Genomic DNA, 17397 nt, shown 5'->3' on the forward strand with positions numbered 1-17397 from the left:
CAAACCCTCCACAGAGGGCCTCCAAGGCTGTGCCCTCTGCCACACTCTGAAAAGGAAGGAATCTGATGCACAAGGCAGGAAAACCATACAGAACGGTCCATTCTACATCTAGAGTTGATATATTCCCAAGCAGTCCATTCCCATTCCATTGAAACATCAACACATAGTAGGCCCTATGCTGTCCCCTTCTCAGCTAATCTCTGATAACAGGCACAAGCCAGTGTCTTACTTTGTCCAGCTCATGGTGGGCTCTGGGAAGCCTTCAGCATCGCACACCAGGGTGACAGACTGACCGAGGTTGGCGGTGGCATTCACTATGCTCTGCCTGGCCTGTACGGCAGGTGGCACTGAAGGGAAGAAGAACTGTTAGGGTGGTTGTGAAAACTTGGAAGAACCCAGTGGTTTGGAGAAGAGGCACTTCCAGAGTGTCCCAGGGTCAGATGGTCCACAGCCTGGTGGTCAAGAGTCCTCAGTAGCAGAGTTAGCATAAGGCAGGGGTTTCCAACCCCTGGTACCGTCTGTGGCCTGTTAGGAACCGGGCCACACAGCAGGAGCTGAGCAGTGGGTGGGCAGGTGGGTGAGCGAAGCTTCATCTGTATTTGCAGCCACTTCCCAGTGCTAGCATCACTGCCTCAGCTCCATCTCAGATCATCAGGCAGTAGATTCTCATGGGAGCACCAGTCCCTGGTGCCAAAAAGGTTGAGGACTGCTGGTAAGGGATCTGAATTCAGACATGTACTGAATACTGTAAACTAAATAAGTAATTCACTCACCAACATACATTAGTATTCTATAACTGTATAATAATATTGTTTTTCAACAATATAGCTTTAGAAGCTATATTAATATGTTTCATTCATTTATTCATTTCATTCAAAATGGCATGCAATTTATAGTAGCTCTTTATCATTACATATTTTCTCAATCGATGCGTACTCAACTTACAACTACCATAGTTGGTGGAACTTGACATTCAAAAGGAGGCTCTGGATACTGGAAAAAGTTGAAAACTCCTGCTCCCAGTGGTTAAATGGTTAACACCAATTTGAAATGCACCAGCTCATCAGACCCCCAAAGAGTGACATTTTTCTGGGATTGTTATAAACAATCCTTTGCATAAAACTGTTTTACCAAAGGAATGAGAGGGGGAGAGTTTGGCAAAAAATATGTATCAATGGCCAAAATAATTCAACCGTGATTTACTTATTTTCTGAGTACTGACATTATAATTTCCTGTAAACATCTTGTAAATGTCAGATCGATTCCATGGGCGTGCTTATTTGACATTGCAAATTAAGATTAATAAGCCCATGGACCATGATTCTGACTATTCTAAGGCCTGAATTGATTATAGTATTTTCTTTGAACACTGAACCAGGGGACTAACTTCACAATTACAGTACCATCAAGGACAATGAAGGATGAATAAGAATTTATTAGTAAGTATGGGGAAAGTTTCTAGTGGTGCAAGACAATGAAGGACATTCAAGAACTACGCTAAAAGTCCCCTTAGTTGAGGGAGAACCAAAAGGCAAGTATATTAACAACAACAATGACAAGAGGAAAAAATCAAGCCAGAGGCTATAGGGCTTAGGGGGAGATTCAGCTGAGGTAGATGAGTGAGTCAGGACAGGGCATATTTTATAGACCAAAGAAAAAGTTAAAGAAAATGATTCTGGGGACCAAGGTTGTAGCAATGGAGAGGGCAGGAAGAACGGATTTCCTCACCATTCACGATGACCTGAATGTCCTTGAAGTTGATCTCCCCCCGCGCTAGGATCCTGCCCTCACAGCGGTAAGTGCCCTCATCCGTTTTCTTGATGCTCCGGATCTGCAGGTAGTTGTTGGACAGGACTATGAATCGGACTAGAAGAGACAAGAAGTAGGTTCACCAAAGATCGGTTAGAAAGTTCATATCTGTAGGCAGGTCACTGAGCCTTTCCCTCTTCCAGCTTCAGTCTTTTGGGGCTGGGCTTTAAGCTAAAATAAGAGAAGGTGTCCCTGGCTCTGACATAAAGCCAAGAACAAAAATCTGTTGGAAATTTTGTCTTCTTCTTTGGAGTGGAAGTCAAATGCCCGAGTATACAATCTACAAACATACACCCATTCAGGACCTGGCAATTGCATGTGGTTCTGGGACACTGGAGTCTGAGTCAGGATTAGAATGGCTCAGAGGCTGGCACAGGTGGAAACCCTAGGGGACTTGATGGCCCAGAGGAAAAGGCAGCTGCCAGATCTCACCATCTTTTTTCAGGATGACGTCTCGACCTTTGTGTTTCCAGATGATGGTCGGGGGGAGGGAGCTGACCACGTCACACACGATGACAGCATCTTCCCCCTCCCTGAACTCCTGCGGGGTTGGTGCATTCTTGAACATGAGCTTCTCTGGAAAAGGAGCAAGAGAAGAGTAAGGGAAAACAGTGGGTTCTCTCACAAAGATCCCTTTTCACTGGAGCCATACTGCCTGGATTCGAGTTGCAGGCAACTCTCTCTCGATCCATATATACAGCGGGACACGAGAGGGTCCCACCTAGTACTCCGCCAAAGATGCCAGGTGGAGCAGCTGGCACAAGTAGCAGAATATGTCATCAAAGTTCGGCGCTCAACGTCTATTCACCGAGTGCTAAATTTATCACATTTTTGTGCAGAAAAGGGTCTATGGCGGGAAAGGAGTGTCTTCACCACTGGTCCCTTGCCATGAGGGATGGTACCATTGAGATGCAGTGCGCAGGTAGAATGCATTAGTAGAACACCTATTCCAATGACTATTAGGAGTCATTAATCCTTTCTGTCTCCCACTCTGTCTGGCACCCCAACCCCAGCTTTCCTACAGCAGAGAATTTTGAAGAACAGAACAGAAGAAAAGTAGGCTTAATGGCAATAAATACTTGGCAATCAATACCCTTCCATTAGCTGCCACCCGCCATTACACCGGCCAACGGGACAGATACATGATAACAAGGTAATAAGATGCCACCTTGAGACTAGGTTTCAGTGGCAATGGGAACTGCCTGCTCTGAGTGTTGCAGAGTGTTCAAATAATAACCCCACACACCTCACTGAGCCTTTGGACTCCATTACCAGCAGGGGAGAGTGAAATGAGAGGGGAAAATCTGAATCGTACCAGTCAGTCAACACTTGGGGAAACAGTAAGGAACCCATAATAGACCTCTGAGAACTGTGTAATTTGAATTTAGAGAATGGAGGCCAGTGGGAGGTACCTGTGACCAGTGCAAACCTGGGTTGTGAGTTCTGAGTTGGCCAAGGATCATTTAAGAGCATGTTGGAGCACTTAGCTCAATTCAGAAAAGACTTAGGGTGAGGAAAGTAGCCCTCAGCTGCTCCCTAACCGCCATCCCACTCTGTCTGCTGCCAAAGTGTTTTCCTGGCTAAAGAAGAGGACAGGGATATACAAAGAGAAAGAGGAGGGTCTTACGGAAGATCTTCACGTTGACCGTGGCCTCGGACTCACTGCCATCCTCGCCAGTGACCACACACTTGTAAATGCCGGCATCATCAATGTTGGCATTGTAGATGGTGAGGGTGGAAGAAGAGTCATCATTCCATACCACTGAGATCCGCTGCTGGTTCGGGGTGAGCTTTTCTCCGTTGGGGGAGAACCAGGAGATGTCTTTATCTTTGGCATCTCCTGCCACTAAAGAGAAAGAGATTCTTCTCAAACCACAGAAGTTGAAAAGACAAAGTCCCCTCCAGGGTGACAGTGGCTACCTAGTAAGAGCTACCGAACAAGAGATCACGTCTTGATGATTAGGGAGGGGTGACCATTTACACAGAACACCACTCTGGCTTCTGTGTTTTATTGTTAAATACATAACACCACCTATGGGAAAAGCTCAAAAACCACTTGTGCCAGGGTTTCTCATAGTGGTCCTATCCTTAGGAAGGCTAAGAGGGAAGAGGAGAGATATTTGTTGAGGACCTACTGTGTGCCAATCACTCAGCTAGGAGCTTATAGCCTAGCCTCACAGAATAGGGATGGGGAGACAAAGGGAATTAGTATGTCTAGGATCTGAGCTCAAGGGCTTAGCTGATTTGAGTCAACTGATCGGCTTGTTTTTCGAGGGCTTAGATTATGGTCTCCTGAGCGGGAGACCCCAGCAGGTCTAGGCGGGCAGACTCCAACCACTCTTATTCTAGCAACTGCCTGCACAAACTGGCCTGACTGTCATTTCAGCACCTCCTGCCTCAGACAGAGACTTTCATCTCCTTAAATGCTGTGAAGAAGATAACCAGAATCACCCATGCGTCCTTTCCCCAAGCACCTTGGAGGGATAGATGCTGCTGCTTAGCTGTCCCGGACACTGAGCTGGAAAAAAAGCTCTTGGATCTGGTGATGTGGCTTCTCCCTGCCTATCTGCACGATGCTCTTCCCAGGCCCACACCACCCAGCCCTGCACAGATGCTTAGTATGGAAATGAAGCAGTCTTCCTTTCAGGGCCCATCATGTTTTCAATAAATATCGCTATTTGCAAGATGTGCTGTGGGCTCCACGGCTGCATCCCCAGATCATTTAAATTGCTGTAATGAAGGCAAAGCTGGAGTGAACACATCCGGCGGCCACAAGCCCCCTCATCCAATGCAAATCATGATAGCATTTCGAGGCCCCCCTTGCTAAGAGCTGCTCGCTAAATGTCATAGTTTACACCTAGCTCAGCTCTTTCCTGGTTCTTCCATGTTCAAAATCCCAATTATGTCACATGCAGAGAATCCGAAGCCTAATTTGAAGCCTTTTCTTCCACCGAACATAATTATCTGAGCTGTAGAAATGAGGCATAATTTCTAAAGAAAAAACAAATATACCAGGTCTGACAAATCCCAGAGATCTCTGGAGGGGGCAATGGGATGGAATATTGGTATTTGCAATAGACCTGGAAACCTAGCACACATGTCCTCACAGCAAAAGAGACACCAGTACTCAATTTTCTTTGAGGCAAGTTTCAGACCTTGGGTTTTCCTGTTCTGGGGGATTCTGAGAAAAACCTTTCATTGACGCACCGAAGATCATTTCTGTTCTCTGTTGTCATTTACAGAACTCTGGATGTGTACAGAGTAGGGGGTCGGGGGTGATTCACTGTTGTGGGAGTTGTGCTGACTTTTCTAAGGAAACCCCTAGAGCTCCTCCACCGCCACGCAGAAGTCCAGATGACTCATTTCATTGTGTTGGGGCAGCCTTTTCAGCGGAGAGGAAAGAGGGCCTGAGAGCTTCCCTGGCTCTCCGGTGACACTACTGACCCTGCAGCAAAGCAACACCAAGAATGCTAGGTGCAGCGTGCTCAGCCCGGCACACAGCCCACTGGCTACTGCTCCGCTGGGAGGGTGTCTTGAAACGCAGTGGGGCCTGGGACACTTGCCTTGGCATAAGAAGAACTTGGACTCTCCAACGCTGATTTCCCCTTGACTGGGAACAATATCCACCTGCAGAGAAACTGAAAAAGACAAAGTCCAGTTTAAACACACATTCGAATTTTTGAGAATGAAACCCAGAGCTTTCATTCAAAATTGAGATCTACTTGTTATGATCGGTTTTAAGAACTTGTCACCAAAAAAGGATCCATGGGTTGTCAGGCCGAAGCTGGAGTGGACACAGTCCAGACCATTCCCTGTGAAACCGCTATCCTCTATCGGATAGTACAAGGTCCCCTGAGAAACTTGGAGTGACCTCTGAACTAAATGTTTCTGACTCCTTGAGAGGCTATGGTCCTGTTCCAATCAGCAGCACTTCTAAGATTCATGGAAATAGCAGCCCGACCGGTTACTTTTGGAAATCACCCTGAAGGTGCCCACAACTGTGTTAAGAGGAAAGCCTGCTGCTCCAAAACTCTGCCCAGGGGTCTCCTGCCATGCTACTGTGCTTAAAAACTATGGAGAAGGATTTAGTATGATCCAAATGGATTCTGAAGCAGGGGATACCAAATGCTCACCTTCCCTCACGACTATGGGACCAATACCCACCCCTCTTTCTAAGCATCATTACCCCAAACAGTCAGACATTCTTCTGAAATGCTACAGTCTGTACACTGTGGAATTCCCTGTGTCCCCTGGCTACCTGCACTGAATTTTTATTTGAATATCCACATGCTCTGTCATTCCACTACACCGATAAGACAAACTACATTGCACGGGATCTCACAGATTCCTGTATTCATTCAGTTCTTTGTTTATCTGCTCAGAAAATACAGTTTTAGGGTAGGAAAAAAAAATGCTTTTATTCATTTGGAGTCAACTTCTTCTGCTTCTCCTCCTCTTAGGTAAAGTAAATCTGAAAGCTAAAGGCTAACAGACGTTTGGTTCAATGCATGTAGCTTCGTAAAGCCGATATGAAGGAGGGGCCTGGAGGAAACGGTCTGGTAATAGAGACTCAGTGAGCCCTTCCTTAGAACAGCCATTTTCTCTTCATAGTAGAACAGAGGAATGCTGGTTGCCATGGTGACTGACTTGCAGGCAGAGCTGCTGCAGGTCTCTGTCTGCACTCATTTGATGAAGGGACCACAGTTGTACTCAGCAGAACGGAGAGATCAAAGAGGCAGTGCAGGGATGGGAAAGGGGGAGCATGGGAGCACCTCACCTATTGGGGGACACAGACTTCCTAACCATCCTACCAGCAGACAAAGCAGACCATGGAAAACCCCAGCAGAGGCTGCAGAGAGAAAGAGATGGCTTGGGGAAGATAGGAATTAAAACGAGAAAGAGCGAGGGTAGGCGGTACGAATCAGGCACAGGATAAAGGCTAAGAGAGGATATTGAACACTCCACAGTGAGAATAAGAGGCAGGGACTAGAGACCTCCAAACGCTGGTTTAGAAGAAATATTACAGCAATGGAGGGGCAGCTGGTCTCTCCCTCACTTGGTTAGCTGCTGATTACTCATTTGGGGCCCAGGACTGAATTCTTCCTAAGAGTAATGAGAAGTCTCCCTCTACTCTCCCTGCATTTTCCCCATAGCACACAGAGCTGCAATGGAATACAATGCTGGACGAGGGCCACTGCATCCACTGCACAAGTGTGACTGGCTGTGGCTGCCTCTCCCATCACTCCCCTCTCGATGGAGTCAGGTGCCACTCAATTCTACACTGAGGGAGTTGGAAGCAGTCTCAGCCATCAGCATGTCTCACCTCTTCACTTTCTGGATGAAATATGCAAGGTCAAGTGACTTCTCTAAGGTCACTTCTAGTTAGGGCCAGGGTAGCCTCAGAGTTCTGGCCACCTGGCTTCCAGGTCAATGTTCTTTCCATCATGAATGCCGCCTCTGCGAGTAGAGGATAAAATATTTCCATTCGGTTTAACAAACAATCTGGCCAACCAGAGGTGCAACCTGGTCCTTAGACTCACCATCGCCTAACGGCCCAGAGTGAGCCCTCAGCTGATAGGGCCCATAGTATTTTGAGGAGCATGGGGCCTTACAGAGAGGGCTACTGCCCAGTACCATTCATCTTAAGGCCAACGAGGACCTTTTCAATCCCTTTCTGTGGCTCACATTCCAGGGAACAAGAGGCCTATAAAGCCCAGAAGCTGTGCCTAGGCCATTCGTCACCTTTCTGGAGCTTACTAGGGCATTCTTTGGAGAATTAGAAGCATATTTCTGCTTGCAAAGTTCACTGGCCCATATGCTGAACATTAGCAGCCAGTTTCAACATATGGATCCTGTTACTCTCACAGAGCCCTTACTGCTTTGAGAAGGATATTCATACTCCAAGTGAAAAAACAGCCTCGATTTTCTCAGCTCTTTTCAAACAGAACATGACTCTCAAGGGGCAGGAGAACACGGCAAGGCTGAAGAGTTTTCATACCCAAATGTGGCCAGTATCTGTCTCTGGGCCGTGGAGAGAAATGAGAAATGAGAATTTCAAAGGAATTCCCATCTAACCAGATCCCAAGCACACGTTTATCATCATAGACTTTTTTTTTTTTTAAAGAAGAGATATCCACTGGGACTCCTGACCTTTTGCACACATGGAAAAGATAGTGAGATTCCTCCTTCAAAACAGCAGAGTCAAAGCTGAGCCATAGGAACTCCAGACTCTGAAAATCAATGCTTGGATATTTTTCACTGTAGTACAATGGCTGATTATTTCCCCCCGAATGTTAAACCCTGAATTATTAGTTTTAATAAACAGTATGTGGAACTCCTGCTCCAAAGTCCAAATTCCTTCCCTCCACTTCTTGGTACCCTTTCCTTTCTTACTCTATTAGTCCTTTCATGGTTTCCAATAAAAATTCTTACCTCAACTTGCGCCTTTCTCCAGTTGCATATATAAGTGAAATTTCCTAACTCATATTGTTAAAGAAACTTATGAAAACATTTCTCCCAGAAAAAGGATCTCATCTGCTCTGCATAAAGACTCTGCATAAATACTGCATGTTATCTACTTCAAGTTAGATGCATCCAAAGATATATCTTATAAACATAGGTGTTTGGACCTGGGTGGGATCCAGGGGCGGGGCCACGTGCCCGTCCATTCGGTGTTCTGTCCCTCAATAAGGACTCACGCTCCAAGGCCTCTTGCAGCCACTTTGCACTTTCTGGTTTACAGAAGACACTTTCTTATTTAAGCTGATGCTCACAATAATTCTTGAGATATAAAAAGGCAGACATTGCCTCTATTCTACAAAAGAGAAAATTAAAGCTCAGAGAAGTGAAATAACTTGCCCAGGGTAACTCAGCTAATAAGTAGTAAAGTCAAGATTAAAAGTCACTTAATTCTAAGACGTTAGCTCTTCCCCTACTCTCCATAACTACCGCTAACCCTGTTGGCCTCCCAAAGGGCTCATTATTACCTATCAGTTGCCATTTGCTCTCCTTCCAAATTATAAGCTAGAAAGTAGAGTATACAGACATCTTATAATCAAGTTTCTGCCATCATTTCTACTCTGATTAACAATAATGGGCCTTTTTGCTCACAGATAATCATAGCATTATCATCCCCATTTACAGGTGGGGAAGTGGAGGCTCTGAGCCAAAATTAACGGTAATGGAGAAGTCAAGATTCAAACCCAGGTTTAATGGAGACCAAAGACCCAGCCATTTTCCCCACACTATTTTATCCTTTGTGAACAGAAAAAAGGTTCTCTTGAGAATGGAATGATTCGCCATTCCTTGCCTCATTTAAAAAGTAAAATAACCCTGTGGGAGACTTATATGTTTTAAAATGTGTTTTCTGTTTAAATGTCTTTTGAAAAAATTGTTGCTATATTATGAAAGATATGCCAACTTGTTTATTAGCAAACAGCTTCAGGTGTAGTTTTGTAACTCCCAACTACCTAGCAGAAACAAGCTATAAAATCTTAGTTGCTAAAGAAAAGGGAATTAAAATGTCGGTTCATAAAAGATGCTATGGCACTTATCAGAATGGGTGGGAATCATCTGAAGGCAAAGCAACAGAGAAAAATTATTCTGATTTCAAAAAAGAGTTCATAGATTTCACCTGACTTAGCAACTTCTTGCAGAAGTTTAATTTAAGGGTATTCTTCTCAGATTCTAATGTGCTTGAGGAGGTAGAAACTGAGAGCAGACAGTGAACTTAGGTCTCTCTCATGCTAACTGACAATACTTTCTTGTTAAATAGTTATAAAGGCACTTGTTATTGAAGAAGGCAAAGAGAAGGTGTGCAGCAGGCACAGGGCCAATACAGGCACACCTACGGAAGGTGTCCTGGCCACCAATTTAAGAGATGAGTGAACAGCAGAGGAGTAATCCGATCAGTGACTATGCATCAGATGAAGGAATTTTCTAGAACCTATTTAATTAATAATGGCTAAGGATTTTTTAAAAAGGCATCAAAGTGTTGCCATACCTTTATTTTGTTAGCTATTGTTCTAGAAATGAGCCTTAAATATCACTATACTTAACTACTTTAATGGACAGTTGCTTTTTATTTTTCAAAGTATAACTGAATACGTGTCTCTTTCATTTGACACACCTGTGGGAAATCCAGATGTCTGAACCAGGAGCATAATAACTGAGACATCCCCACCTGCCTGAAATGGTTTGCTCTCATTATTAGCAAAGTACTCGAAATCAAGGGCAACTTCACTGCTAACGCAACAAACTCAATGAAAGTAAAACCAAAAATACCTTGGTAGTACCACAGAGTGGTTAGGGCCAAGGACTCTGGGCCAGACGGTGAGCTTGGATCTCAGCTCTATCCTTTCTTACCTGCGTAATCTTGGTTAAGTTATTTAACATTGTGGTGCTTCTGTTTTCTTATTTGTAAAATGGGGAAAAACAGAACCCTCTATCTTATAGGGCTGTTGGAAAGGTTAAATGAATTAATCTATGTAAAGCACTCGGAATAGGGTCTGGCACATCATAAACATTTTATACTTATTTGTATTATTATTCTTAATAAATCTGTATCAACAACCCTTCCCAAAGAAATCATTTGGTTATTAATTTTGAGGGAAGCAATGTTTCCTTCTGTTTAAAATAAAGTAACCAGTTGGTGGTCAGGTGGCCTGATTCTATTCTTCATTAAGTTAGATATTGTACCTGTCGGTGAGAACTTTATTGGTATAAAAGATGAATTCAATCAAAGTCAAACAACAACAACAACGACGACGACGGCAACAAAAACAGTAATGCAGGCACTCTAGGCAAGTCACTTCCCTGTGGCTTCAGTTTTCTTGCTTGTAAAATGAGGATAATAATAAAACTGAATTCATGTGGTTTGCTTTGTTAGGAGATTTAGATTGTCAGGAAAGAGTCATGTTTAAGAAGTCAGGATCTGGAGTCAGAAAGACCTGGGTCCAAATTCTAGCTCCGACGCTTGGTAACTCTGAGTTCTCAGGAGAATCTCAGAGCCTGTTTTTCCACATCTGTAAATGAACACAACAACCTTATTGATCTCATAGGGACGCTAAGATGATTTAGTAAGGTAATGTATAAAAAGTGCCAAACACGAGGTCAGACTGTGCTGGTTGTTTTTTAAATGACAGTGTATCTATGATAGTATTTTGAACTTATACACATATACACACAAACACACACACCAATCAAAATTTCCAATAATGCTTAAAATGAGAATGAGATATCAGGAACCTCTTGTAGACTACTGGATTCAATCTGTCCAAAGTCTATTAAGGGGTGTGCATGCGCATGTGCGCGTGCACGTGTGTTGATTTCTATCTATGCATATTTATGGGTATAACCACTGAGAGCCTAGATAAATGGGTATGTGTGTACATGAACAGAGCAGAACTAGTCAAATTCCTATTGTTGCCAAGAAGCAGCTGGACATAGATAAATTCATCTCATTTTAGGAAAAAAACAAACTATTAGCAATGAAAAAGGAGTTTCGTCTAAACTGGACATATGAGTCCTACAATTCTGGCTTGAGCTACTGTTGACAGCGTCTGGGTAGAACAAGAAAATGAGGTAGGCTGTTTTATTTTCAAATATTAACACAAAAGTTAGATATCATTTTAAAGGAACTATAAAATATGTGTTCCTACAGATTTTGGCTTCAGGTTCTGTAGAATGGCATCGTAATGGCAAAACATACTCAAATTGCCAGTGGAAGTATCCTCATTGCTTAAAGCTGGCTCGTAGCAGCAACCCAAATCATCTAGATGTCATACTTAGGGCTGCCGATCGTATGGTAAGCCTAGTTAGGGACCATCTATCTAATTCCCATCTAAACCTAACACCCAGAAAAAAATCTAGCTAGGGTTTCCAAGCCATCTGAGATAAGTTTATAACTAAACTCTTGGAAAACCCTCTGTGTGAAGTCCCCACAAGACCCAGGACCCCTGGCGTCTCCCAATATGTGAGTCAGCCTAGAGAGGGAAGGAAGCCCTCAAGAGAGCTGTGGTCACTCTTGGTGGAGAACTAGTACATAGCAGGTGTGTGAAAGCAGAATTCAAGACAGGAGAAGGAAGGAAAGAGGATTCTTGGTGATGGTGGTGGGTTCATTTTTATGTCAATGTATTGGAGAAACCAGAGCTTCCTGCTTGAAGACAAACCATACAGACAGTAAGTTGCAGAGAGTACACAGACATTTGTAAACCAAATTCGCTTGGAAGGATGCTAAGCTCATATATCAAGCAGGTTTCTGAAGTCTTTCATTTTAATAAAGCCACCCAAGCTGGTCAGTGTGTCATACTGAAAGTGAGGCAATAAGTAGTCCTGGTGAAAATTCTCTTTAACCTCTTCAAAACCTATGCCTCTTCCAAACACAGTGATGGGGAGAGGCATGGAGAAGTTGAATATGGCTTCAGATTCTTCAGCTTTCTATGTCATATGATATTATGATTGGTATTATAATATATAGTAAGGAAGAAAAAGAATTGAGCATCACTGCACAACTGAAGCCTAGATGATTAATCTGATATATTCATTACCCCAAACACTCTACCCTACAGAATTCCAGTAGCCTACAACAGAAACCAACTTGCCAAAAGCACGAGGCTCTATTTCATAGCATAATAAGTTATACGAGCTGCTGGGAATCAGGAAAAACTGGGTACAGGCTCTGTTCCATAGGGCTAGCTTCAAATCAGAACACAGAGATACGCCAGATAATGGCTTCAGCTCTCTTGGCCTCCCAAGTTCTCTGGGTCAAATGATCATTTCATGAGGTCTGATCAGATGGTTTAGTTTTATAGAAAGTCAGTGGGTTCAAACCCTGGTTGCTGTCCCCACAAACCACCAAGAAGCTAGAAGACTAGTCAGTCACACAGTATCCTGTACTTCTGGTTATAGGGCAACAAGATCTACACATTGTTTCAATCTGCTCAGAAGTAATAGATACACACTGCTCCCCAGGCCCTCACTCCCATTGCCAACCTCCATTCCCAAAGAAGCACACAATTCTTAGTATGAGCAATCTGGAGCACCTTTAACGAGTAGTCAGAAGAAATGACTCAAAGGGATAATGAGCAGGCCCATGACCCAAATGAATTCCATAGCCACAGATCAGATGCAGGAGAGAAACCAGCCAGAGTCTGATAAAAAGGAGCTTGTTTTTTGTTTGTTGTTTGTTTGCTCGTTTAATAGAGGGTCATAAAGAAAGGAGCTGCATTGATTAATATATTTTATTTTTTTCCCAAAGTAGCACAAAGTCAGAAGTATCCCCATAGAGTCTCAAAAGGGCCAGACGTCAGGTCAGAGTGAAATCCTTTCTGAGTGGGCATTAGCCCAGTCTCTTACAGTCCCCAAGGGGTGAAGGCAGAATGTTCCACAGTCCCTCCCTCTGGGGAGCACACAGCTGAGGGCATGCATGTGTGCCAAGAGGTGACAAACACGGTCTAATTACACCATGACTTCTCAGTCTCTGCTACATTCAATTCACGGCCAGGACTGTAGAGCCATTACTAACAAAGAAGGTTTAGAACTGGAAAGACCCTGACACATAGTCTTTAATCCCTTCACTACACAGACGGGAGATGCCAGAAGCAGAAGCCTAGAGTCCGTGCAGCAAAGTTTGGGATCTATGAAGTTGGCTCCATCGGCTGCCTCCTGACCTAAGGCCTTTTCTTGCTTCTGTGTCTCATTTTCTTTGTGTGCCTTCAGTAGCTATATCACCAACTTTTTTCTCTCACCTGGTCTGTCCTAGTCTCACTTCTGTCCCAAAAGAGCAAGAGTAAAATCAGATGGAGAGACTCACTCGATTAAGTGCAGCGAGGAAAGCTGGACAAACGGCAGGCGCTCTACTAGTTCTGACCCAAGCTGATTAAAATGCTTGGTACTTCCAACACCGGGGTCACTTTTTAACAGCAGCCCAGGTTCCCTACTTCCTTTTCAGACTGCCCTTCCTGTCGTTCCCCCTTTCTGCACAGACCCTGATGGCAGGCCAGCACTTTGCATGAAGCTGGATTACTGAAATGCAGGGTAAAGACACAAACAGATGTTTGAAACTCAGATAACTTTTCCAGATAAACAACATCAAATCTATCGATCTGCCCCAACAACCCAAGCTTTCTTAGCAAATTGCTGTGAACTATCTGATTGCTTCTAGGATGCCCCTGACAATGTTTTCTTAGGTCTGCTCTCCTGAAACCTCGCCTTGACAAAATGACTCACCCGACTTCTTTTCTTCCAGCCATAAAAAGGTACGATACAAGGAAAATCATTCCCCTCCCTCCTGACAGCTTTTGCCAACATGGCAAGAAGCTGGAATTATATCTTTCAATATTTGTCCAGCTGTTGTTTGCAGATGTTGTATTCTTTACACCCAGAAAATAGGAATTTAGAGAATGCTAGCATGCAACTTCATCCTGAGAATTTTAGATCCTGCCCGTATCTTTCAAAAATGTCCTTATGTGTTCGAAGCTTTAAGCACATCTGGGCTATTGAAGATACAAAGGCATATAATCTTTCAAACAACCAGTGCAAAGAATTGTTAAATTTGGTTTGTCAAGTGCAAAATTCTCTCTCAAAGAGATATATTTATATATGGTAATTATTATGTGCTAGTCACCATACTAAGCACTTTATTTAATTCATGTAGTCCTCCTAACAATCCTGTGAGATAGGTGCTGTTATTATCCTATTTGACTAATAAGGAAACCAGGGAACTCAGAGGTTAAGTAACCAGCCCAAGGTCACAAAGCTTGTAAGTGGTCCAGCCAAGATTTGTAACAAAGCAGATCCACCTCTACAGTCCTTGATCTTAAGTATGTCCTATTTAAGTTGGTCTCGATTACAGTCAACTTTCATGAAAAAAGGGTTGATTTTGTGCTGGATGAACTGGGAGACAAGAACCTAAGTAGAGAAAGACACTATCTACTCGGGGACATATTGCTTCAGACCAGGGACTGAAAACAGGTCCCAGGCAACACTCCTCTCCCTGCGTAGCCCCATCTTCGTCTGTGCACTGAACCCTCTTTATCCCACTCCTCATCACCAGTGGGCCTGGCCTCCATGCCTATCTGCAGCCCATCCTCTACTGCCACTAGTGCTCAGCATCAGTGGCGGCCACCAAGAGGGATCGGGTCAGAGGCTATGAATTGACTTTTCCCATCTATGAGTTACTCCTGATCACCTGAATTTCGATTCTGGCTAAGCCATATCATCCCTTATTAAATGTTCATATTAAAATTATTCTTTGTTGATCCCTAAGTTGTGGCCGGCTCTCTGCTCCTCTGCAGGATGTGCATTTGAAATAGACCGTTCATGTAGCTACTCAACTGGTGCTCTCTCAAAACAGTCATTCTCCTTAAAAGGCCACCTGCAGAGTGTCCTTGGTGAAGAGATTCCTATTAGAGGTCGTACTCTTTTCTACCGGATGGAGAGTCCATTTCCTACTCTCTCAGCCACTGTTGCCCCTAATCAGATGATACCTGACCTGGTCGATAATACATAGAATCACATTATACAAACTTTTGAAGGGAACAGAATGGAAGAAAACCGAGCCAATAATTTTACAAATTTAAACAGCACTAATTTTACGAATAGTATACTCATTATTCTGGGGAATAACTACATTGCTTTCTTGAATTAGGGAAAAAATTAGAAAGCTGTAATTGGCACTACTAATTAGGGTGAGAGTTGAAATGCCATGTCTATCACTATGGCTTATCAGGAGCTTAGAACAGAGCAGCGACAGCCCAGGTAGGGTGGTGAAGAGAAGGGGCAGCAACAGGGGGTGGCCGTGTGGTGGTCTTGGCACATCCGAAGTACATCCCCACTCTGAGTCTGTGGTATTACATCTGCCAATCTTATGATCCATCCATCCATAGAATTACCCATAATACTACTTCCTGATTCTCAGTTAAAAGTCCTCTGGCTACACTTATGGCCTCCCTCTGTCTTCACTCAGTGTGATTTCAGGGACCCAGCAGAGCCCCACAAGCATTCCCCCAGCCTCAGACTGGTTTTCGACACTCCATCTTCATTCTTGATACTTTAGCCTCATGATTTATTTGCCTAATAACAGCAAAGGCCTCTTGCTTTACTCCAGGTTGCTATCAATCTTTCTGATTTATAATGAATCAAAGATTTGGGTAGAGTTTGTTAGGAGGGCTGGGGAAAATTGTCCACTGGGTAAGAGCAGGGAGGTTGGGAGAAAACAAGAAAACACACAATGTTTCCACTCATCTTGATAGCTCCTACATGTGCTAATTATGCTCCTCTCTTGCTCAGAATAATGCTACAACCCTAAAGAACTGCTAATAATGTCATAAAAGTTAAATATGAAATGAGATCCTTATCACAGCTTTTATAGTTTTCTGTTTGGGTTTTGTTTTTATAGTAGGGTTTTTTATTTAAGCAATCATTACAAAGTTCTTTCATTATTCACTTAGACTCCTTCCCTCCCCAATCCAAACCCATTGTCCTTGACAAACTCACTTTGCTTCATCCAATAGGCAGGAGAGCCTTGGAACCCCAGACTGCGAAATCAAAGACAGAAACATTAAAGAGAGTCCCCCACGGCACCAATCGTAATGGGCTTTGATGTTCAAGGACTAAAATGAGCAGGATCCCAAGGAGCCAATTCAAAGGTCAGGGGCAGATATGAAACTCACCCATGAGAAAGAGACACAAACCAAACACAACTGATAGTGGCAGAATCTTCTTTTAGGAAGATTTCACAGACAGAGGCAATGCTCATTTACTTCCCTTTCAAGGTGACAAACGCTAGTTATGAGCACCTTTAAAACTAAGTAACTAAACTTTCTTATTCTTGGATCTGTAAAGAAGGAAAATCTGCCAAGAGATAAATTCTCTCTTTAGGGGAGGTTCATGGAAAACTTCTCTACTTCAGGAGACCAAATCCCTCTCTTCACAATGGGATTTTAACACACACACACACACACACATACACACACACACCAAATCCCTCTCTTCACAATGGGAGTTTAACGATGCGCGCGCGCGCACGCACACACACACACACACACCACACACACACACACACACACACACAAACCTTCTTCCTCACCCCGTCCCCCTGGACAGTAAATTCCTCTCTGAGAACTAACTTTTGAACTTTCAAAACCGTGTCAAGTCACAGTAACCAGGCAAAACTGAATTCCTTAAAAATAATTCAGGTCGCTTGTCACTGAATTTTCCTTCTTTAAAAATAGAATCAGCTTTCAGCAGTAGCTAAACTTGGGAGTGCAATGACTAGTTTCTATTCCAAACTGGACTGACAGTTACAAAACTGAGAATCCCTAAGACTAGTAGCCATCTGAACACACTTAAATGAGTGGCGCTCACACGTAATAATGTTGTGTGTCGCACTTAACTTTCTATCCTCATAAGAAACTCCCCAAACTGCAAGCTGCATTGCTTCAATAATGCAGACAACCAGTGCCGCTGCTCCTATCAGGATGCCTATATCCTCCTGGGGGTTACTCAGTGGGTTTCTCTGAAGTGTGGATAGTGAGAGAATGGGCCACTCATTTCACATGGGCTGGGATCTCCCCCAGGCGCTTGTCT

The 17397-nt window shown here is 43.7% G+C and overlaps 1 protein-coding gene across 1 annotated transcript in view; it reads right to left on the reverse strand.

Moving 5' to 3' along the window:
• NCAM1 (neural cell adhesion molecule 1) overlaps window positions 1-17397 on the reverse strand; it is a 289389-nt gene that overhangs the window by 45710 nt on the left and 226282 nt on the right. The window contains exons 2-6 of the mRNA XM_006912806.2: window positions 5373-5447; window positions 3437-3655; window positions 2242-2385; window positions 1729-1866; window positions 230-347 (exon numbers count right to left, since the gene is read on the reverse strand). Of these exons, the coding sequence (XP_006912868.1) occupies window positions 230-347; window positions 1729-1866; window positions 2242-2385; window positions 3437-3655; window positions 5373-5447 (694 nt within the window). The remainder of the gene's footprint in view (window positions 1-229; window positions 348-1728; window positions 1867-2241; window positions 2386-3436; window positions 3656-5372; window positions 5448-17397) is intronic.

Source organism: Pteropus alecto, unplaced genomic scaffold (assembly GCF_000325575.1).
Source record: "Pteropus alecto unplaced genomic scaffold, ASM32557v1 scaffold224, whole genome shotgun sequence".
NCBI classification, from domain to species: Eukaryota; Metazoa; Chordata; class Mammalia; order Chiroptera; family Pteropodidae; genus Pteropus; species Pteropus alecto.